This window comes from Argentina silus (genome assembly GCF_951799395.1).
Source record: "Argentina silus genome assembly, chromosome: 1".
NCBI classification, from domain to species: domain Eukaryota; kingdom Metazoa; phylum Chordata; class Actinopteri; order Argentiniformes; family Argentinidae; genus Argentina; species Argentina silus.
In genome coordinates this window covers 2,989,794-3,014,793 of record NC_139655.1, presented here as the reverse complement: position 1 = coordinate 3,014,793, position 25,000 = coordinate 2,989,794, and the positions used below count along the sequence as shown (strand labels likewise).

The 25,000-nt window shown below is 43.6% G+C and overlaps 2 protein-coding genes across 3 annotated transcripts in view; both read right to left on the bottom strand.

Annotated features, from left to right (window-relative positions):
- Positions 1 to 6,741, bottom strand: part of LOC310809923 (uncharacterized protein) — a gene marked incomplete at its 3' end in the record, with an annotated part of 17,698 nt that extends 10,957 nt beyond the window's left edge. The window contains exons 1-11 of the mRNA XM_083677444.1: positions 6,635 to 6,741; positions 5,151 to 5,258; positions 4,524 to 4,634; positions 4,143 to 4,253; positions 2,624 to 2,734; positions 2,261 to 2,371; positions 1,918 to 2,028; positions 1,431 to 1,541; positions 1,167 to 1,274; positions 858 to 968; positions 481 to 591 (exon numbers count right to left, since the gene is read on the bottom strand). Coding sequence (XP_083533570.1) covers positions 481 to 591; positions 858 to 968; positions 1,167 to 1,274; positions 1,431 to 1,541; positions 1,918 to 2,028; positions 2,261 to 2,371; positions 2,624 to 2,734; positions 4,143 to 4,253; positions 4,524 to 4,634; positions 5,151 to 5,258; positions 6,635 to 6,673 — 1,143 coding nt within the window. The 5' untranslated portion in view covers positions 6,674 to 6,741. The remainder of the gene's footprint in view (positions 1 to 480; positions 592 to 857; positions 969 to 1,166; positions 1,275 to 1,430; positions 1,542 to 1,917; positions 2,029 to 2,260; positions 2,372 to 2,623; positions 2,735 to 4,142; positions 4,254 to 4,523; positions 4,635 to 5,150; positions 5,259 to 6,634) is intronic.
- The window catches only part of nebl (nebulette), a 68,425-nt gene that overhangs the window by 14,318 nt on the left and 29,107 nt on the right, over positions 1 to 25,000 (bottom strand). The window lies entirely within an intron of this gene.

Below are 25,000 nucleotides of genomic sequence, written 5' to 3'. Positions count from 1 at the left end.
CAATGGAGAAGCCAGAAAGCAGAGACAGATAGGCATGCTCCAGTTAGCTAAGTGCTGCTCAGACACAGACACAGACACAGACCGAGGCAGAGACCAGACTGGGGCAGGAGACAGGAGACATGAGACGGAGTTAGTTGGGGGTTGGATGGTCTGGGTCAGTGGCTCTGCCTGCAGGGGACCGACCGCACCACAGCTGTTTTCAATGCTCACGCCTGAGTGGGCACCCTGATACCCACTCTCCTGCCCAATCCATTAGTGCTGAAGGCAGAGAGGGTGTGTGTGTGTGTGTGTGTGTGTGTGTGTGTGTGTGTGTGTGTATGTGAGAGTGTGAAAGAGAGAGAGAGAGAGAGAGAGAGAGTAAGTGAGAGAGAGAGAGAGAGAGAGAGAGAGGCAGAGAGGGTGTGTGTGTGTGTGTGTGTGTGTGTGTGTGTGTGTGTGTGTGTGTGAGAGAGAGAGAGAGAGAGAGGTCTGAATGCTTACATCACTCTGGTGCTTTGACACCTCTTTGGCGAATACTGTCTCAATAGTCTGGGGCATCTGGGAGTACAGAGAGGTCCCTGCATCCTTCTTAGAACCCTCTTTGTAGCTTTTCTGGAATGAGAAAGTAATACATAAATAATAAAAGTTACTCAACTATGTTTAAAAACATGAATAAAGCGAGAAGAGGGAGAGATTTAGGGTACATGATTGACTTAGTATTTTCCCAAAGAGAATGCATAGTATATCTTGTATAGTATAATATAATAGTATAACACACAGACACACAGACACTCACACTCACACTCACACAGACACAGACACAGACACAGACACAGACACAGACACAGACATACACACACACACACAGACACACACACCTCACTGTAGAGCTGGGACTGTTCCTTAGCGTGCTGGATCTCACTGGTCTGGGGCATCTGGGAGTACAGAGAGTTGGCCATCTCCTTCTTACCTGCCGCCTTATACTTGCTCTGAAAATAACAACGACAATATGCCAGTTATTTTGGGTTAAAATATTTTAGCTCCAGATCTTATAAATAGAACATTTCTGATAATAAGTCAACTGTTAACAGAATTGTGAGCGAAGCTGTATCATCACATAGTTAGTAGAACAACCAGAGACATCATACAGGGTGTGACATCATTGAGAGCAACACCGGGAGCCCCACCTCACTATGACACTGAGCCATTTCTTTAACAAACTGGGTCTCCATGGTTTCAGGCAGTAGTGCGTACAAGCAACTGGACAGTTCCTGGGTGTCTTTTTTGTACTTTTGCTGAAAGACACAAAGGATAACCCAACAGGAGTTATTTTGGGGGAAAAAAACACATGAAAATATACTGTGCATATTATTTGAAAATGCACACACACACACACACACACACACACACACACACACACACACACACACACACACACACACAGATTCTACCTCGCTCTGTAGTTCTGATATCTGTTTGGCAAACACCATCTCCTTCGTCTCTGGCAGCTGTGAGAAGATACTGGTGGAGATCTCCTGTTTGCCTTTTTGCTTGTATTTGTTCTGTTAGACACAGATCACAGCCACACTTAGACCCAAATTCCATCAATTGTGGATAAGGGCAAACTGGATGGGGTTCTCACTGAGAATGTTTACGTTGTAATTTCAGGACGGCTAGAGGTCTGTGTCAATATTCAGCGGCAACATAGAGAGAACAGTTTGTGTGGTCTGTCACTAACACCTCCAATACAGGGTGAACATTCCAAGGGAACCCACAGTGTGGTTCACCCTTATGTATAATTGATGGAATTGGGGCATTGGACTTGTCAGAGGACAGCTGATGAAGCAGGAAAGCAGTTTAATTAATTCCTTATCTATCTACCATGGTTTAGTATCTATCTATCATTCTATATTATTGTTTGGAATGATATCCCCTCACCTCACTCTGCAGCTCTGTCACTGTTTTAGCAAACTGGATCTCTGTGGTGTCGGGAAGCTGGGAGTAGAGGGAGGTAGAGATCTCCTTTTTCCCTTCCTCCTTGTACTTTTTCTGGAGGAGAAGGGTGAGTGCATGTTTCAACATCAATGAAACCTGACCCGAGATCGATGACATTTGATATTTGATGAAAAACGAAACTAATACAACGTTCTTTTGAGCAGGGGAGGGTTCGTGAATCACAAGCTTGAGGGTTGCATTTGTATAGTCAAATATCACTGGTTGAATTTGCCAACCAATCAACAAAAAGCTGTCTAGAAAAAGAGGAGCACGTTGGTTATTCTACCTCACTCTGTAGCTCGTAGGCTTCTTTAGCATGCTGGGTCTCCAGGGTCTCAGGTAACCGAGAGTAGAGAGAGCTGGACGTCTCCTTCTTCCCTGCTTCCTTATATTTGGTCTGGAACACAAAGGTTACTATTAACTTCCTTGTCAATATCGACAGAGTGGCCAAGCATTGAGAACAAACAAACTACATTGAGGTTTCATAATGACATACTGTGCAGCCTACAGTTGGTAATTCAATGGTTGAAAATATAATATATATAATAAATATAATTCCAGGCACTTTTCTGTTCTGTGCTAATAAACATGAGCCGAGCAAAAACAAACAAACAAACAAGCTAACAAAACAAAACATAAGTCCCCTCACTTCACTCTGCATTTCAGAGACAGCCTTGACAAACTGTGTCTCTGTGGTCTCTGCTAGCTGGGAGTACACACACGTAGAGATGCTCTTCTTGCCATCCTCTTTGTACTTGTTCTGAAAAGCAGAAGAGGAAATACATCAGAGTCATATCCAATTAAACATCTGGATTTAGACAGTCATGATCTGTTGAATATGTTACAAAATTACATATTGACTGCTGGGTGTGTCTTACCGTGCATTCAGAAAGTATTCAGACCCCTTAACTTTTTCACATTTTGTTATGTTATGTTATGATCATCCTTGAGATGTTTCTACGACTTGATTGGAGTCCGCCTGTGGTAAATGTCAATTGATTGGACATGATTTGGAACGGCACACACCTGTCTATATAAGGTCCCACAGTTGACAGTGCATGTCAGAGCAAAAACCAGGCCATGAGGTCGAAGGAATTATCCATAGACCCCTGAGACAGGATTGTGTCGAGGCACAGATCTGGGGAAGGGTACAACAAAAATGCAGTATTGAAGGTCCCCAAGAACACAGTAGCCTCCATCATTCTTAAATGGAAAAAGTTTGGAACCACCAAGGCTCTTCCTAGAGCTGGCCACCTGGCCAAACTGAGCAATAGTGGGAGAAGGGCCATCGTCAGGGAGGTGACCAAGAACCCAATGGTCACTCTGACAGTGCTCCAAAGTTCCTCTGTGAAGATGGGAGAACCTTCCAGAAGGACAATCATCTCTGCAGCACTCCACCAATCAGGCCTTTATGGTAGAGTGGTCAGACAGAGGCCATAAACCTCAGTAAAAAGCACATGACAACCCGCTTGGAGTTTGCCAAAAGGCACCTAAAGGACTCTCAGACCATGAGAAACAAGATTCTATGGTCTGATGAAACCAAGATTGAACTCTATGACCTGAATGCCAAGTGTCACATCTGAAGGAAACCAGGCACCGCTCATCACCTGGCCAATACCGTCCCTACGGTGAAGCATGGTGGTGGCAGCATCATGCTGTGGGGATGTTTTTCAGCGGCAGGTACTGGGAGACTAGTCAGGATCGAGGGAAAGATGAACGGAGCAAAGTACAGAGAGATCCTTGATGAAAACCTGCTCAGGACCTCAAACTGGGGCGAAGGTTCACCTTCCAACAGGACAACGACCCTAAGCACACAGCCAAGACAACGCAGGAGTGTCTTCGGGACAAGTCTCTGAATGACCTTGAGTGGTCCAGCCAGAGTCCGGACTTGAACCGGATCGAACATCTCTGGAGAGACCTGAAAATAGCTGTGCACCGACGATCCCCATCCAACCTGAGGCTGTGTGTGTGTGTGTGTGTGTGTGTGTGTGTGTGTGTGTGTGAGGGGTGTTACTAGTTACTAGTTAACCAGAGGCAGTGTGTGAGTGTGTGTGTGTGTGTGTGTGTGTGTGTGTGTGTGTGTGATAGAGAGGTGTTACTTGTTAACCAGAGGCTGTGTGTGATAGAGAGGTGTTACTAGTTAACAGAGGCAGTGAGGGGCATCATACCTCACTCTGCAGGTCTGAGAGTTTGGCAGCCAGCTGGGTCTCTGCAGTGTGGGGGAGCTGAGAGTACAGGCTGCAGGACATGGCCTTCTTCCCACTCTCTTTGTATTTGTTCTGGAACAGAGATAAACACTAGATAAGTCCACAGCCCACATCACTAACCCGGCATTAACTTAAAATACATTTGTTTATTTTGTTTGTGTTGTTTAACACACTAACTATGTGTTGAGGAAATGTTACAATACATCAACATGTAAGAGGTTATACATACATGTAGCAACCTTGCCTGAGACCTGAGGACTCATGTTAGCTCCCAGAGTTAATGTCTACATTTTAGCTTATTTGACTAAAACTGTCCTGTCAGTTGGTAACACATCCAGTTACCTCACTCAGCAGCTGAGAAGCCTCTTTTGCGTGCTGGGTCTCCTTAGTCTCTGGTAGTGTGGAGTAGAGAGAACTGGAAGCCTCCTTCTTCCCTGCCTCCTTGTATTTAGACTAAAACACAACCAATATGAGAAACATAAATGGCTAAATATAGCTAAACATACAACTGAAAAACTTGAAAGACTGAAAAATGTAAAGAACTTTGGCATCTGTGTCAAATTTCTATAATATGCTCCATAGCTTAGAGATAGAAATAGAAGGGGTCTCAATAAGCATTCCCCTGCAGTACACATTCTCTATCTTATCAAGTACTGAAGGAAAGAGAGGGTGAGAGAGGCATGCCTTTCAATGGAACGGCTGGTCTAAATGGGGAATCTTTTTGAGAGAACAGACAGAGGAAACATTCAAGTGGCAAGGGTGTGAGTGAGACTACTGGAGTATCGCAGACCTGGGTCAAATACTTTCACATTGCCTGAGCTGCACTTGATCTAGTTTGCCTGGTATAATGGTATAAGGAAACCAATGAAATAGAGCCTGAAGTCCCAACTCCAGACTAAATGAGACACACCTCAAACACTTTCAAGTCTGGTTTGATGTCGCACAGAAGAGCAACCGTGGAAGACCCACCTCACTATGGCACTGAGCCATTTCTTTAACAAACTGGGTCTCCATGGTTTCCGGCAGCAGTGCGTACAAGCAACTGGACAGTTCCTGGGTGTCTTTTTTGTACTTTTGCTGAAAGACACAAAGGATAACCCAACAGGAGTTATTTTGGGGGAAAGAAACACATGAAAATACAGTGCATTCGGAAAGTATTCAGACCCCTTAACTTTTTCCACATGTTGTTACGTTACAGCCTTATTCTAAAATTGTTTTTTCCCCCCTCATCAATGTACACACAATACCCCATAATGACAAAGCCAAAACAGGTTTTTAGAAATGTTTGCTAATTTATTAAAAATAAAAAACTGAAATATCACATTTACATAAATATTCAGACCCTTTACTCAGTACTTTGTTGAAGCACCTTTGGCAGCGATTACAGCCTCAAGTTTTCTTGGGTATGACGCTACAAGCTTGGCACACCTGTATTTGGGGAGTTTCTCCCATTCTTCTCTGCAGATCCTCTCAAGCTCTGTCAGGTTGGATGGAGAGTGTTGGTGCACAGCTATTTTCAGGTCTCTCCAGAGATGTTCGATCGGGTTCAAGTCCGGACTCTGGCTGGACCACTCAAGGTCATTCAGAGACTTGTCCCGAAGCCACTCCTGCGTTGTCTTGGCTGTGTGCTTAGGGTCGTTGTCCTGTTGGAAGGTGAACCTTCGCCCCAGTCTGAGGTCCTGAGCGCTCTGGAGAAGATTTTCATCAAGGATCTCTCTGTACTTTGCTCCGTTCATCTTTCCCACGATCCTGACTAGTCTCCCAGTCCCTGCCACTGAAAAACATCCCCACAGCATGATGCTGTCACCACCATGCTTCACGTTGGGATGATATTGGCCAGGTGATGAGCGGTGCCTGGTTTCCTCCAGACGTGACGCTTGGCATTCAGGCCATAGAGTTCAATCTTGGTTTCATCAGACCATAGAATCTTGTTTCTCATGGTCTGAGAGTCCTTTAGGCGCCTTTTGCCAAGCAGGTTGTCATGTGCTTTTTACTAAGTTTTATGGCCTCCGTCTGACCACTCTAGCATAAAGGCTGATTAGTGGAGTGCTGCAGAGATGGTTGTCCTTCTGGAAGGTTCTCCCAACTCCACAGAGGAACTATGGAGCTCTGTCAGAGTGACCACTGGGTTCTTGGTCACCTCCCTGATGATGACCCTTCTCCCCCTAAATGTGATATTTCAGTTTTTTATTTTTAATAAATTAGCAAACATTTCTAAAATCCTGTTTTGGCTTTGTCATTATGGGGTATTGTGTGTAGATTGATGCGGGAAAAAAATTAATTGGTCTGAATACTTTCCAAATGCACTGTATACTATGCATATTATATGAAAACCAACCCACCCACCCACCCACACCCACAGACAGACAGACAGACAGACAGACAGACAGACAGACAGACAGACAGACAGACAGACACAGACAAACAGACAGACACACACACACAGATTCTACCTCGCTCTGTAGTTCTGATATCTGTTTGGCAAACACCATCTCCTTCGTCTCTGGCAGCTGTGAGAAGATACTGGTGGAGATCTCCTGTTTGCCTTTTTGCTTGTATTTGTTCTGTTAGACACAGATCACAGCCACACTTAGACCCAAATTCCATCAATTGTGGATAAGGGCAAACTGGATGGGGTTCTCACTGAGAATGTTTACGTTGTAATTTCAGGACGGCTAGAGGTCTGTGTCAATATTCAGCGGCAACATAGAGAGAACAGTTTGTGTGGTCTGTCACTAACACCTCCAATACAGGGTGAACATTCCAAGGGAACCCACAGTGTGGTTCACCCTTATGTATAATTGATGGAATTGGGGCATTGGACTTGTCAGAGGACAGCTGATGAAGCAGGAAAGCAGTTTAATTAATTCCTTATCTATCTACCATGGTTTAGTATCTATCTATCATTCTATATTATTGTTTGGAATGATATCCCCTCACCTCACTCTGCAGCTCTGTCACTGTTTTAGCAAACTGGATCTCTGTGGTGTCGGGAAGCTGGGAGTAGAGGGAGGTAGAGATCTCCTTTTTCCCTTCCTCCTTGTACTTTTTCTGGAGGAGAAGGGTGAGTGCATGTTTCAACATCAATGAAACCTGACCGAGATCAATGGCATTTGAGATTTGATGAAAAACTGAACTAATACAATATTCTTTTGATGGGAAATCTTCAAGCAGGAGAGAGTTCGTAAACCACAAGCTTGAGGGTTGCATTTGTACAGTCAAATATCACTGGTCGAATTTGCCAAACAATCAACAAAAAGCTGTCTAGAAAAAGATGAGCATGTTGGTTATTCTACCTCACTCTGTAGCTCGTAGGCTTCTTTAGCATGCTGGGTCTCCAGGGTCTCAGGTAACCGAGCGTAGAGAGAGCTGGATGTCTCCTTCTTCCCTGCTTCCTTATATTTGGTCTGGAACACAAAGGTTACTATTAACTTCCTTGTCAATATCGACAGAGGGGCCAAGCATTGAGAACAAACAAACAACACTTAGGTTTCATAATGACATACTGTGCAGCCTACAGTTGGTAATTCAATGGTTGAAAATATAATATATATAATAAATATAATTCCAGGCACTTTTCTGTTCTGTGCTAATAAACATGAGCCGAGCAAAAACAAAAAACAAACAAGCTAACAAAACAAAACATAAGTCCCCTCACTTCACTCTGCATTTCAGAGACAGCCTTGACAAACTGTGTCTCTGTGGTCTCTGCTAGCTGGGAGTACACACACGTAGAGATGCTCTTCTTGCCATCCTCTTTGTACTTGTTCTGAAAAGCAGAAGAGGAAATACAGTCATATCCAGTTAAACATCTGGATTTAGACAGTCATGATTGTTACAAAATTACATATTGATTGCTGGGTGTGTAAGGGCTGAACCAAAGTTACTATTTATAACAGTTACTGTATGGGGGTGTCCTCTACCCTGATTTGTTATGGTGGTGTTCAGCACTCCTGGGAACCACTCTTTAGTGTTACCAGAGGCTGTGTGTGAGTGAGGTATTACTAGTTAACCAGAGGCAGTGTGTGAGTGTGTGTGTGTGTGTGTGTGTGTGTGTGTGTGTGTGTGTGTGTGTGTGTGTGAGAGGGGTGTTACTAGTTAACCAGAGGCTGTGTGTGATAGAGAGGTGTTACTAGTTAACAGAGGAAGTGAGGGGCATCATACCTCACTCTGCAGGTCTGAGAGTTTGGCAGCCAGCTGGGTCTCTGCAGTGTGGGGGAGCTGAGAGTACAGGCTGCAGGACATGGCCTTCTTCCCACTCTCTTTGTATTTGTTCTGGAACAGAGATAAACACTAGATAAGTCCACAGCCCACATCACTAACCCGGCATTAACTTTAAATATATTTAACTTTTTATATATTTTAAATATACACTAACTATGTGTTTAGGAAATGTTACAATATATCAACATGTAAGAGGTTATACATACAGTGCCTTTGGAAAGTATTCAGACCCCTTCACTTTTACCACATTTTATTGTGTTATAGACTCTTATTTAAAATGGATTGAATTAAAATAATTTGCCATCAATCCACACACAATACCCCAGAATGACGAAGTGAAAACAGGTTTTTAGAAATTTCAGTAAATTTATTCAAATTGAATACAGAAATACCTCATGTTCATAAATATCCAGAACCTTCGCTATGACACTAAAATTAGCTAAAATGCTAAAATGTCATCAATAAATCACTCAATAAGTTGAATTGAGTCCTGTGTTATGTAATTTTGGAATTAATATCTTTGTTTTCATAGGGTCTCTGATTTGCATAGGAATCAATTACACACTGTGTGGATTAGGTTATCATTACAAATTGAGCAAATGGAGAGGAACAAAACTGCTCAGGAATGCGACCCTGAGGCCTGGGGAGACTTACAAAAATCTACAAAGTTGAACAGTTGGTAACACATCCAGTTACCTCACTCAGCAGCTGAGAAGCCTCTTTTGCGTGCTGGGTCTCCTTAGTCTCTGGTAGTGTGGAGTAGAGAGAACTGGAAGCCTCCTTCTTCCCTGCCTCCTTGTATTTAGACTAAAACACAACCAATATGAGAAACATAAATGGCTAAATATAGCTAAACATACAACTGAAAGACTTAAAAGACTGAAAAATGGAAAGAACTTTGGCATCTGTGTCAAATGTCTATGATGTGCTCCATAGCTTAGAGATAGAAATAGAAGGGGTCTCAATAAGCATTCCCCTGCAGTACACATTCTCTATCTTATCAAGTACTGAAGGAAAGAAAGAGAGGGTGAGAGAGGCATGCCTTTCAATGGAACGGCTGGTCTAAATGGGGAATCTTTTTCAGAGAACAGACAGAGGAAACATTCAGTGTATCCAAGTTGTGGCAAGGGTGTGAGTGAGACTACTGGAGTGTCGCAGACCTGGGTCAAATACTTTCACATTACCTGAGCTGCACTTGATCTGGTTTAAGGAAACCAATGGTGTACGGAAACCAATGAAATAGAGCCTGAAGTCCCAACTCCAGACTAAATGAGACACACCTCAAACACTTTCAAGTCTTGGTTTGATGTCACACAGAAGAGCAACCGCGGAAGACCCACCTCACTATGGCACTGAGCCATTTCTTTAACAAACTGGGTCTCCATGGTTTCAGGCAGCAGTGCGTACAAGCAACTGGACAGTTCCTGGGTGTCTTGCTTGTACTTGGACTGTAAAAGAGAGGAAAGTGTTGACAAATAATAACAAGCAAATAATGTAATTGAACCGGTACAACTGTACACACACTTGCACGCACGCACCCCCGCACGCAACCCCACACGCACGCCCACACGCACACCAGAACGCCTATGGTGACTTTACCTTGCTGTAGAGTTCAGACTGCTGCTTGGCAAACTGGGTTTCTGCTGTTTCTGGTAGCAGAGAGTAGAGATTTCTGGAGCCCTCTTTTTTACTGTCCTCTTTGTATTTCACCTGAAGACGTAATAATCTCTAATTAAAAGAAAATGTACTTTTCCAATGACATATTATTATGACAAATGCCATCATGAAGCCTTACGTCGCTGTACATTCCACAGTGCTCTTTTGCGAGCTGAGTCTCTGTCGTCTTTGGGAGCTGGGAGTACAGAGAGCAGGACACATCCTTCCTGCCACCCTCCTTGTATTTCAGCTAGAGAAAATGGAGGAAAATAACACCATTTTAATTACAGACAGAATGTGAATCATATGCAGCAACACAAGACCCCAGTGGGAAAAGCTGCCAAATGTTGTTGAGGTGAATACATAACATATCAGTATAATACTTTCTGTTATGAATTTGTGTAACTAATATATAATCCTAACAGTGTATGGTATGTATTGTGTATAATATTTTGGTAAAATGGCATCCTACATCCTACAATCCTACATCCTACAATCCTACAATCCAACATCCTACAATCCTACATCCTACATTCTACAATCCTACATGCTACAATCCAACATTCTACAATCCTACAATCCAACATTCTACAGTCCTACATCCTACTGTCCTACATCCTACAATCCAACATTCTACAGTCCTACATCTGACAATCCTACATTCTACAATCCTACATTCTACAATCCTACATCCTACAATCCTACATCCTACAATCCAACATTCTACAATCCTACATTCTACAATCCAACATTCTACAGTCCTACATCCTACTGTCCTACATTCTACAATCCAACATTCTACAGTCCTACATCCTACTGTCCTACATTCTACAATCCTACATCCTACAATCCTACATTCTACAATCCTACATTCTACAATCCTACATCCTACAATCCTACATCCTACAATCCTACATCCTACAATGCTACATTCTACAATCCAACATTCTACAGTCCTACATCCTACAATCCTACATTCTACAGTCCTACATCCTGCAGGGGTTCCTACATCCCCTAGTGGGTTCGATCAATCCTACATCCTACATCTTAACAGTACCTCACTCTGTAGCTGGGAAGCTTCTTTAGCGTGCTGGGTCTCCAGGGTCTCTGGCAGGGTGGAGTAGAGGGAGCTGGAAACCTGCTTCTTCCCTGCCTCCTTGTACTTAGTCTGAAACACACATTTGACAGGAGGTTAACTCTATCAATCAAACAGGTATGCTGTATTTCAACATTGCTGCACTCAAAATATGACCTTACAAAGACATTTTCTTTATTTTGTAAAATATGTTTTTAGAGCATTTCTGCTTTTATTGGGATAGAGACAGTAGAGATTGACAGGAAGGATGGGAGAGAGAGGAGAATGACATGCAAGACGTGTCGAGGGTCGGAATCGAACCCAGGAACCTTGGGATTATGTGGTATGCGCCACCATAAAGACATGTTTTCTCAGACTATTATCTCTCACCCCACTCTGCAGTTCAGAGACAGCCTTCACAAACTGGGTCTCCTTGGTCTCTGGTAGCTGAGAGTACACGGACCTCGACTGAGTCTTCTTCCCGCCTTCTTTGTACTTGTTCTGAAGGACATGAAAAGGTATTATACCCACGGGTCACACGGAACCCTGATGATAAGGATTTCTTTGGTTTAAATGAGACAGTTATGAGAGACGACGTCCAATTACATAACTTGAAGAACTGAGGCCACAGTACCTCGCTCTGCAGTTCTGTGAGCTCTCTCGCAAACTGTATCTCTGCTGTGTCTGGGAGCTGCGAGTACAGAGACGACGCGGTCTCCTTCTTCCCTACTTCTTTATACTTTTTCTGAAAAAAGATAAAAACAGAACTAGTCGTAAACAAATCAATCCAAATTTATAGAGCTTAAGCCATTAAAATATTCTAATCTGTGTGTGTGTGTGTGTGTGTGTGTGTGTGTGTGTGTGTGTGACTCACATCGCTCTGTAGCTCAGACGCCTCTTTAGCATGCTGAGTCTCCAGCGTCTCTGGTAGCTTGGAATAAAGAGAGGTGGAGGCCTGCTGCTTTCCTGCTTCCTTGTACTTGGCCTGCCGTAGACACACACACACACACACACAAACACACACACACGCACGCACACGTACCCACACACACACGCACACGTACCCACACACACACACACACGCACACCCACACACACACACACACGCATACGCACACGCATACGCACCCACACGTCACAATAGAGAGAAAACATACCTCAGTCCTAAACTGGATGAAATGTTGATTACATTTGTTGCAGTGTACGAATCAGTGCCAAAAGCTGTAGCGTTATGCTCACCCCTGCACATTCTGCACACTTGCACTTTTTGTACTTGGTATGAATTTCCATTTCTCTGTACTAGCTCTGCGATTTATTGTGTTGATGTTGTCGTGATGTTGCCCTTTTTGTATTCTGTCTTTGTGAACCCTGGCTGCAAAACTAATGTCCCCTTGGTGATTATAAAGAAACCTTGAACAACCAGAGACGTCATACAGGACAGGACATCACTGACGGCAACACTGGGAGACTCACCTCACTATGGCATTGAGACATTTCTTTAGCAAACTGGGTCTCCATGGTTTCAGGCATTAGTGCGTACAAGCAACTGGAGAGTTCCTGGTTGTCTCTTTTGTACTTTAACTGCAGACAATAAAGTACAGAAAGAAAATTATGCAAAAAATGTTGAGCACATCACTTTTGGTACAGAGGAAAGAAACTGTGCTAAAGTTAGAATGAACACACACACACACACACACACACACGCACACACACACACACACACACGCCGAGCGGTGACATTAGTCATTCACAGAGCTATTTAGGAAAGTAACGCCAGATATAGCTTGCAGCAATTCTCAATAAAATGTGTGGAAAGGGCACCAGAATGTCATATAACAGAAAAAACCCGTAAAAATGACAAATGTGGGCCTTTAACTAGAATAATTGTCTGTCTAATGGTGGTGGTAACTGTTTAACATGCTGTACCTCACTCTGTATTTCCGACATCTGTTTGGCGAACTGCATATCGGCTGTTTCAGGAAGCACAGAGTAGAGACTAGAGGATACCTCCTTCTTCCCCCCCTCTCTGTACTTCACCTACAACACAGAATGCGTCATAATGAAGGTTTTGTGTATTTGTGTATTTCCACCTACACAGAAAAACATCCATATTTAATACACAATCTGCCAAGTTAATACATGAAATGGTGCTTACAGAGCAAATTGGGGTGGTTTCAGCACTCCTACTACAGTATTCATAGAGCACACTGGCGCTGGGATGTCTACACAATATCACATGATACAGTGTTTAACTGCTGATACATAATTTAGCTCCCGTTGGGATATAACATTTTCGGTACAACATATACAAACACCACTGTTACCGTGGTGATGTCACTGTACCTGGCTCTGCATGCCAGACATCTCCTTGGCTAACTGAGTCTCCAGTGTCTCAGGGAGGAGAGAGTACAGAGAGCTGGACATCTCCTTCTTCACTCCTTCCTTGTATTTGATCTGGAAAAGAGGAAGCAAAGTCACAAACAACATACCGTATTTAAAACCTATTAATAAGCTTTATTTGTCAGCACCTTTCGTACGGTACACTGCAGCTCAAAGTACTTCACAGATTGCAATTGTTGCAATGTTTTGACTGGATTGGCCTTTGTCAGGTTACTCTTTCATAGAGGTAATAGAGATTCTATATTATTTATAAAGAGGGGTGGTCTGAGTGTGTGTGTGTGTGTGTGTGTGTGTGTGTGTGTGTGTGTGTGTGTGTGTGTGTGTGTGTGTGTGTGTGTATGTGTGTGTGGGGGACAGTAAGTACCTCACTCTGTAGCTGGGAGGCCTGCTTAGCGTGCTGTGTATCCAAGGTCTCTGGCATCACAGAATAGAGACTGCTAGTCTTCTGCCTCCCGGCCTTCTTGTACTTGGCCTGACACATAGAAGCATCGATGAAAATAGTTACCATTGTCTAATGACAAAAAACTGCTCAACTCCCTTACAATGCAATTACAGTGGAACCTCGAGATACGAATTTAATCCGTTCCGAGACTTCCTTCGTAAGTCAAAACATTTGTATCTCAAATAAAAAAAAAAAAAAAGGGTTTGTGTGCAGGCGGCTGCCACTTCTCGCGAAAAAAAAGGATTCGTATCTCAAATTTTCATTCGTATCTCAGAGCACAAATTCTACGGAATTTCAATTCGTAACTCATATCACTCATAACATTTGTATATTGGGGCATTCGTATCTCGAGGTTCCACTGTACTTAAGTACTATGAACATTTTAATAGTGTCAATAGTAGCATTTAAACGTTGTACCTTTCTGCTACTCAGTGGTTTGTTTGGTCAATTCCAGACACTTTGATCTTACAGGCTGCTCTGCTCACCTCACTCTGAAGCTCAGACACGTTCTTGATAAACTGGGTCTCAGCGGTCTCTGCCAGCTGAGAGTAAATGCTCTGGGATATACTCTTCCTTCCGCTCTCTCTGTACTTGGTCTACAAGAGGAGTAGGAGAAGAAAAAAAAAGAAATGAAATTAATCTATAAATGACATTTTTGCCATTAACTGAATACCGTGCTTCCACAAATAACATAATGAATTCATGCCTCCCTGGGTACAAAATGTCAAGTATTCATAAAAAAAACCCCGTCTAAGTAGTGATAAAAATGAACGTTCCCATTAGCGTTAATATTGATGTCTCACCACGCTCTGCATCTCGGTGATTTCGCGGGCAAACTGTGTCTCCTTGGTTTCCGGGAGTTGAGAGTACGCCGAGCATGAGATGCCACTCTTCCCAACGCCTTTGTACCTGATCTGAGAAACAGAGAATGTACAACTTTAGCAGACTTTTAAACGTATGAAGTGCCCTATCTTGTTCTGTATGTTATATGATGAAGCTTGTACCGTACGTCTGGGCTGGCTTATGACGCAAAGCACATTCATGTGGAAACAGACAAAGCTGTTCTGTATCTTATCTTAAATATTTTTTTTTTTTTTTTAAATACAGGTATTTTGTTGGCCAAATAATATACGTAAACATATGTTTAGCATTGTGGCTCGTGTGAGAATTCCAACTCACAATTGTAAACACCTCACCCAAACTGTAGATCTGTGTTGATCAGTAGCTGTAGATAATGTGGTGGAGTTTCCTCGACACTGCATAACTGATTTTCATTCTTACCTCACTCTGTAGCTGGGAAGCTTCTTTAGCGTGCTGGGTCTCCAGGGTCTCTGGCAGGGTGGAGTAGAGGGAGCTGGAAACCTGCTTCTTTCCTGCCTGTTTGTACTTTGCCTGATAAACAACAACAAACCAAACTCTGTTGTAGCTGCAGTAGACTAAATTATCTGAAGAAAAGTCTTTCTAACATAGCTCCTTTTTTTTTCTGTGTCTTACAGGCAAGCAGTGACTCATACTGTCATCCTCCACTGTACAGTTAGACGTGTGTGTGTGTGTGTGTGTGTGTGTGTGTGTGTGCGTGTGCATCTGTGTCTGTGTCTGTGTCTTACCTCACTCTGTAGCTCAGAGGCGTCTTTAGCATGCTGGGTCTCCAGCGTCACTGGAAGAAGAGCGTAGAGATTTGTGGAGATCTCCTTCTTCCCATCCTCTTTATACTTCAACTAGTAAAGTTGAAACAGAGATACACGGTAGAGAGCTTATATGAATCAAGGATGGATGGACACAGCATTCCCTAACACAACAGCAAAGCTTAGTCAGATGTGGTATGTGTTTGTTGCTTCCCACAAAAGAAATACACCTTTTGAAATCACTGATAAACTGGATATGGCGAAAAAAAATTATTCCAAGCACAGACCCACAAATCTAAAGACATCTTATTCTGAAGGCAAAATATTCATGCTCTTTCTGAGATTGTGCTGAAAACACAATCCTTTGAGAGAAATACTCTCCTCCTGTAATGAATTTCGATCTTCCCCAGTTATTCTGCCAGAATGAACATTCTGTAAACACTTCAACAGGCAGACTCAACTCCCTCTACAACCTTTACCTCACTGTGCATCTCCGACTGCTGCTTCACAAACTGAGTTTGCTGTGTCTCTGGCATCAGGGAGTAAAGACTGGGGGAGATGTCCTTCTTCAGACCCTCCTTGTACTTGATCTGGACATGAAGAGAGACACACAGAAGAGAAAGTGCAGTTTACCTACAGTATGTACAGTACCAGTCAAAAGTTTGGACACACCGTGCCAAGAGTGTGCAAAGCTGTCATCAAAGCACAAGGTGGCTACTTTGAAGAACCTAAAATATAAAACATATTCTGGTTTGTTTAACACTTTTTTGTTTACTACATAATTCCATATGTGTTCCTTCATAGTTTTGATGTCTTCAATATTAATCTACAATGTAGAAAATAATAAAAAATAAAGAAAGAAAAACCATTGAATGAGAAGGTGTGTCCAAACTTTTGACTGGTACTGTACTATTGGCTTCTACAGTGTATATTGTACATACAGTCTCCAGGTCTCTCTTGAAAAGAGTTACCTCACTCTGTAGCTGGGAAGCCTCTTTAGCGTGCTGGGTGTCCAGGGTCTCAGGCAGCGTGGAATAAAGTGAACTAGAAACTCCCTTCTTTCCTGCCTCCTTGTACCTCATCTGAATTGAGACATCAACAGATTCATCAACTCAGTTCATATAATAATAATATGTGCCATTTAGCTGACGCTTTTTTCCAAAGCAACATTGCAGTGAGTGCATACATTTTTCGGTGTATATGGTCCCAGCAGGAATCAAACCCCCAACCTAAGCGTTGTTAGCGCCGTGCTTTACCAACTGAGCCACAGAAGACCGTATTCATCATCATAATCAGCTATATCTTCCCCTATAAGCAGTTCAGGAAGATTTACATAGAGAGACGCTTGTTTGAAACGGGGGGGAAGCATACAAATACTTTTTCTTGGTTTTACACCACTGGATGCTGCACCATTCCTCTCACCTCACTCTGCAGTTCAGAGACAGCCTTGACAAACTGTGTCTCTGTGGTCTCTGGTAGCTGGGAGTACACACACGTAGAGATGCTCTTCTTACCGTCCTCTTTGTACTTGTTCTAGAGAAAGAAAGACATTGGGATGAATGTGGCAGCTTAAGTTGACAGCCTCAACAGCAGCCCTGCTTCGGCTACACCTTCCTTTTCTGTCCTCCATCTGCTGCTGAACGTATCCATAGCCGGCATAGAGCCTTTCAACAGCGAAACAAAAGATATGAGAGTGTCCCAGTCACCTCACTCTGCATCTCTGTCATCTCTCTGGCAAACTGGATCTCTGTGGTCTCTGGCAGCTGAGAGTAGAGAGAACTGGATATTTCCTTCTTCCCGCTCTCTTTATATTTGACCTGGAAAAACCCCCCAAAAAACATAGAATGAGGCGTATTGCACAGGATGTAAGTAACACAACACTGTTAATATCAATCACTCAATCAAGTTTATTTTTATAGCACTTTTTACATACAGACAAATGTCACAAAGTGCTTCACAACAAAAACAATACAAAACAATGTAAACAGTAAATACAATACAAACAATATGATCTAACACCAAATCATAGACTCTCACGAGTAAGCCAAGGAAAAATATAGGGCACAGTAGCAAGGAAAAACTCCCTCAGAGGAAGAAACCTTGAAAGGAACCAGACTCCAAGGGGAGTGTGTGAATCATAGTGTGGGTGTATATATATGCCATTTAGCTGACGCTTTTATCCAAAGCGACTTACATTGCAATGAGTGCATACATTTTTCAGTATATGTGGTCCCAGCGGGAAACACACCCACAACCTGAGCGTTGTTAGCGCCATGCTCTACCAACTGAGCCACAGAGGACCATAGTAGGCTACTGGTGCATACATCTGGAGTAAAGACATGTCTCATCAGCCAAAAGACAATAAGAAAACGGTATTTGCAAGAGTCTTTATGACAGAGCGTGTGGATATTAACCTTTGTGGCAATGCTATCCAGTTACCTCACTCAGCAGCTGGGTGGCCTCTTTAGCATGCTGGATCTCCTTGGTGTCTGGAAGCAGAGAGTACAGGCTGCTGGACACCCCCTTCTTCCCTGCCTCCTTGTATTTGGTCTACAACACAACAACAACAACAACAATAACAGAACTCTTTACAGTACATCACTGGCTGACTATGACTTCTGATGACGATGCAGATTGCGTTTGAGTGTATGTCTACCTCACTCTGCATCTCAGACATCTGTTTAGCCAGCTGAGTCTCGGTGGTCTCAGGCAGCTGGTGGTACAAGCTGGTGGAGATCTGCTTCAGGCCCTCTTTGTACTTCCACTGGAGGAGCAGACACACGCCGGAAGGGTTTTATGATGCTGAGTTGATGAGTTTTTTTGATGCCGAATCTCAAAATCAACCCCTAGCCCCTACCTACCACCTTGGGCACTCCTGTACATCCGAAATGATTGGATAGACGTTAACAAATTGGAAAATAATATCCACCCAACCTACCACATAGTATTGCCAAAACCTATCCAATCCTCTTATACATATATTATCTACAGGAATGGCCAGGGAGTAGGGCCTTGGGGTCAATTTGGAATTCAGCCAACCGAAAACTATTCCCTAAACTTCAACTTCCTCTCATCAGCTAGCAGTGACTCATACTGTATGAGTCATCATCCGCTGTACAGTTAGACGTGTGTGTGTGTGTGTGTGTGTGTGTGTGTGTGTGTGTGTGTGTGTGTGTGTGTGTGTGCGTGTGTGTGTGTGTCTAACCTCACTCTGCAGGTCTGAGATCTCTCTAGCAAACTGAGTCTCTGTTGTCTCCGGCAGCAGAGAGTAAAGGCTTGTGGAGATCTCCTTCTTCCCATCCTCCTTATATTTGATCTACAGTACAACATGGAAACAGAATATGTGTCACTATGCAAAAAAACTACAGGATTGGACAACATTTCAGGATTGGATCCTGTGAATCTTTATCTTCATCCATCACACAGTCATTTCGGGGTTTTTTTCTGTTGTAATGTTTCACTGTTGTCAGTGTTGGAAATAGCTACCTCACTGAGGATCTCTGCAGCCTCCTTGGCATGCTGGGTCTCCAGAGTCTCAGGGAGGAGAGAGTAGAGACAGTTGGACACCTCTTTCCTTCCAGCCTCCTTGTACTTAGTCTGATGGAGTGAAGAACAGCAATGGACAGATCAAAAAAACGAATACACAACATTCAGAAATCAGAGAACTGATTCAACATCTGCTTTTGATGTTTGTGTTTGTGCATCAAATGTCATATACCGTATGCCTATTAGAGCCATGGATACAGTATGTGGCTCTGGCATCTACTGTATCTACAGTACTGTTCAGTTCATACAGTACCTCACTCTGGAGTTCTGAAACTGCTTTGGCGAACTGGGTCTGTGTGGTTTCTGGCAGCTGAGAGTAAATGCAGCTGGAGGTGTTCCTCCTCCCGCTCTCTTTGTACTTGTTCTGAATGTGAATAAAAACCCACGCATGACTTCCCTTATACATGATTCATGTCCATGTAATTTTGTAAATGAGGTATTAGGGCTTTATCAAGCTAAATGATCCAAGTTATCATCTGTTTTCAGTGGAACCACAGCTGTGTTCACACATGGTAAATACCTCACTCTGGGGCGTTCAGTGGCGTAGCACACTAAGGCGCATACCATATCATCGCGAGGTCCCTGGTTCGATTCCGGCCATCGACATACCCTGCATGTCATCCCTCCTCTCTCTCACCCATCCTTCCTGTCAATCTCTACTATCTCTATCCCAATAAAGCAGAAATGCCCTAAAAATATATTAAAAAAAATACCTCACTCTGCATCTCAGTCATCTCTCTGGCAAAGGCCATCTCCGTGGTCTCAGGGAGTTGGGAGTAGAGGGAGGTCATGGCACCTTTACTCGCACCTTTATATTTAAGCTAAAAAGGGAAAAGTAAAATTGGGTTACATTTTATTTTCTTAATTCTTAATGTCTTCATTGACAGCATGGACAACGCTACTGTGTATGTATCAGGCTAACTGATTATGGCTGACCCTGTGCCCAGAGCCCAGAGATCTGCTCTCCCTTGGGGGTGTGCACGTGCGTTGTCTCGGAGGGGGGGTGTGCAGTGCGTGTGTGTTGTCTCGGGGGGGTGTGTGTGGGGGGGGGGGGGGTAGCAAAAACTACCACATTCCAATTCCAAAGAATTGATTCCATGGCCAATAAACAGTCTTTCTAGCTTAGCATACCTCACTCTGCAGCTCAGTGGCCCCTTTAGCATGCTGGGTCTCCAGGGTCTCTGGCAGCTGGGAGTAGAGAGAGATGGAGACCCTCCTCTTCCCTGCCTCCTTGTACTTGGTCTGAAACACAGAGCACCGAGTCGTCAAAGTCAAACTGGGTTCGTTGCCAGAGCAGAGCAGTGAGATGCTTGATTTGCACAGGGCCTCAACAATGTCACACACAACATACAATCACTAAACGCAAAAATACACAAACAAAATTCACAATATAAATACAAATACAACAATTAATTAACAATAGCTACTACCAACAGTAGGTGCTAGTAGGCAGTGCAAAATACAGTAAGTACAATATATATCCGTCCATAGTGCAAATTATCCAATAAACAGCAGCGGTAAGGTCCATATGAAAGTCAATAGCAGCATGTTGGTGAGTGTGATGACAGCTTTGCACATCCTTGGCAAGGTGTGTCCAAACTTTTGACTGGTGCTGTATGTATGTGTATTAAGTGTTGACAGTGGTCTCCTGATGCTGCAGCACAGTATGAGGTCCGACTGGTAGGTATGAAGATCATGCTGACGATGACGGTAGATGATAGTGACACATACCTCACTCTGGAACCATCTGAGGCCATTTGGTTAATTTCATTCATTTTCTCATTAACAGGATGTGTTTAGGGGGCGCTTAGTAGCGCAGCACACTAATGTAATTGCAAGGTTCCTGGTTTGATTCTGACCCTCAACCTATCTTGCATGTCATCCCTCCTCTCTCTCCCATCCTTCCTGTCAATCTCTACTGTCTCTATCCCAATAAAGAAAAAATGCCCTAAAAACATATTTAAAAAAACAAAAAAAACAGGATGTGTTTACAGTGTTTGTGTGTCAGGCTCGGTTATTGTACCTCACTCTGTAGCTCAGTGGCTTCTTTAGCGTGCTGGGTCTCCAAGGTCTCTGGAAGCAGGGAGTACAGACAGTTGGAAATCTCCTTCTTCCCTTCCTCTTTGTATTTGTTCTGTAGAAGGAACAAGTCAAGTGGTCTGAATTCTATGCTAGCGACGCCATTTGTTCAATTTTACAGAAACCTCTTCTTTATCTAAAGTCAGCGGTTGGGTCACACTTTAGAAACATCACATTGTTTAACATTTATTAACCAGGATTATGTTAAACCTCTCACCTCACTCTGCAGTTCAGTCACAGCCTTGACAAACTGGGTCTCTGTGGTCTCTGGCAGCAGAGAGTAGAGAGAAGTGGAGATCTCTGTCTTCACACTGCCCTTGTACTTGATCTGCACACACACTTCCATGTCAATCAACTGTTCAGCTGTGCCAGAGTGACTGATCTTATTCATAAATTCAACCTTCATTTAGACAGGTCAAGTCATGGTACTGTAGCTACCATAGCTATGCTGTTTAGGACAGTAAAGCACTTTTTTGCATCTTACATGCTGCCTTATGTGTTTGTTTGGGTACTCCCTGTCTGTTGAGAGTCTTTTTTTTCTACAGAGGCTACTCAAATGCCATGATAACTAGCATCATCTAGTTACCTCACTCTGTAGCTGAGAAGCCTCTCTGGCATGTTGAGTCTCCATGGTGTCAGGTAACAGAGCATAGAGAGATACGGAAGCCTCCTTCTTCCCCTCTTCTTTATACTTGGACTGAAGTAGAACAGAAATGAAAACAAAACAATCAAGTCACTGAAAATCCCAAGAGGTGGCCTGGGGTGGTCTAGTGGTCTAGCACCACGGCCTGCAGGGCACACAGATGCCCATGTCGGCATGGCAACCTGTGCCCTGGTGACATACCCTCTCCTCCTTACCTTCCTGTTTCTCTCCACTGTCTCTATCCAATAAGGATGAAAAATGTAAGAGTGGGCCTGCCCCACAAAAATAAATAAATCATAATAATAATTAAAAACCCAAAGACAACAGAACAAACACAAAACATACCGTAATTTAACTGTAAATTACTTTAAATGACAATGGCAAGTGCAACCATTATCTAGGTTCCCATGACATGTCTTAAAGACGTACGGTATAGGAGATTTAAGAGGTGGCTATGAAACCTTTAAAAAACACTGAAAGACTTGGAGGAAGAGGTGTACAGTAGCAACAGAAGATAATATGATTCATGGCTTTGGGTGAAGTATATTGCCAGAGATAGAAGAACTTCTGTTACGAACACTGTTATGGCCAGGGCATGTCTAAAATATCATGTTAGTGTGTGTGTGTGTGTGTGTGTGTGTGTGTGTGTGTGTGTGTGTGTGTGTGTGTGTGTGTGTGTGTGTGTGTGTGTGGGCGTTCATTAGGCCAGTGAGAGGAGGGCCTCAGGTATAGTGTTAGTGTTAAATATTGATGTGTGTTTTGTTCAGTCAACTGCTCTACTGCCCTGTGGCAGGGTGAAGTGTTCTCACTGTATTTCTCCCTCGCTCTCTCTACCAGAAGGGAGGGAAATGTTGAACTGTCTTCTCAGTTCAACTGAAGTGGTGAACTTCTTTTGTGTTTGTTTGTGTGTGTGTGTGTGTGTGTGTGTGTGTGTGTGTGTGTGTGTGTGTGTGAGTGAGCGTGTGTGCGTGTGTGCGTGTGTGTGTGTGTGTGCGTGTGTGTGCGCGTGTGTATGTGTGTGGGTGTGGGCACTTTTTTTTAGTTAATTCATGCATGCCTCGACAGTGGTGGAAGGCATTCAAAAAGTGCCTGGGCAGCCTGCTGACAATCACCAGGACAACCATCCAGGGAGACAACAAACACCAAGACGGAACCTCTCTACCACAGGGCTGACAGGCGGCATAGCAGTACCCCTGTATGACACAGCTCAGCACTGAAGAATGTGTGTGTCTGAGGTGAGCCAAGGAGCTAGTGGGGAAGCTAGGCAGCCATTTTGGATCAGGGGGTGACGGCTGTGCTGATGATGCCAACACACACACACACACACACACACACACACACACACACACACACACACACACACACACACACACACACACACACACACCTCCGAGATGATGGCACTGATGTTCTTGGAGTGTTGAAACTCAGCATCAGGGACAAACAGACTCTGACCCTTCGACTTCTCATAGCCCTCCTTGTACTTCACCTAAGGCACAGAGAGAAAGGGAGAGAGAGAGAGAGAGAGAGAGAGAGAGAGAAAGAGGGGGGGGGGGAAGAGAGGGAGAGAGAGAGAGAGAGAGAGAGAGAGAGAGAGAGAGAGAGACAGAGAGAGAGGGAGGAAGAGAGGGAGATAGAGAGCATTGTGAATGCACCTTCTTCTGTATGCATTGCATCTTGACAGAGAGAGGAAGACCGCAACGGTCTGTTCATTAAAGCGCTAAAGGGCAGGTTGGTACTCATCATGTATAAAGGTCTAGGGTTAGGGTTAGGGTTAGGGTTAGGGTTAGGGTTAGGCACACCGTTAGACAGTATGGTTACAGTATGGCTACTGAGACAGAGACTTGGCTGACCATTCCTTTGCCTGATACTGCTTGTCAATGCATCCCCCCCTTTACTGTGTCAGTTTTACACACTGACATTGAGTCAATCACATTTCACCAGCATCACTAGTTGGCACAGCATAGCCTGGCTACCTCTCTACCCCCTGACATATAGAGAAGTAGAGAGAGAGAGAGAGAGAGAGAGAGAGAGAGAGAGAGAGAGAGAGAGAGAGAGAGAGAGAGAGAGAGGGAGAGAAAGAAAGAAAGAAAGAAAGAAAGGGAAACAGAGATTTCAATCTGTTCTGTTTTCAATCTGTTCAGTTATGACTCAGAACAGGAGTAGTTAGAGAGATAAAGAGCTCCCACTTAAACAGGAAATAGAGTTACAGCGTGCTATTACGCAACAATCTCAGATCTCAGATGTACAGCCCGCAATCATGTTTCAACAATGGCCTCCCTCCTGCCAAGAGTATCTGAAGTATCTGAGCCAGGGTACTTTTCTCTCAAGTTAGCAATTAAAACTGGCATGTTCTCACTCCGCTCCGTGGTGGGTACGGCAATTAGACTGCTCTTTTATACACTTTTATACAGTGAATTCTTCTGCATCACAGTGTGGTCCTCTGGGGCTCAGTTGGTAGAGCATGGTGCTAACAACGCTTAGGTTTGGTTGTGGGTTTGATTCCTGCTGGGACCATATACACTGAAAAATGTATGCACTCACTGCAATGTAAGTCGCTTTTGATAAAAGCATCGGCTAAATGGCATAGATTATATTACAGCGTAGAGGAGAAAACAAATTGGTTTATTATGTGGACAAAGAGAGAAGGAGAAAACATACACAGGCAAACAGCTCTACCCAGGTTTTCAGCCCTACTTCATTACAGTGAACGACCAGAGGTGAAACTGGAGCAGTCTGGATAAACAAAAAGCAGCTGAGATCCAAAATGGCTGCCTAGTTTCTTCTGCTCTGTCTTCTGATGTCAGGGTCCCTCATTTGACTGACAGCCACAGATCATACTGTATATTTCATTGGAGGGATTCATCATGGTCACTCAGAAGCCTACTCTCCACATTACCCTTCTCTCTAGTAACACAAGTGACAGTACAGCAGCCGCTGACCCCTGCTTAGCATCCACAGTCATTTCTCAGTCCCACAGGACCCTCAGTAGAGAGCAGAGAAAAGCTTCCCTCCCATTTCAGTCCGGATGAATCAATCCAGTTTAATGAACACAGATTGGGCAGCAAGCTCTTCATCTGTGGTAATGCATTACTAAATCCCTTCAGGGCTTTCCTCTAAATCCACTAC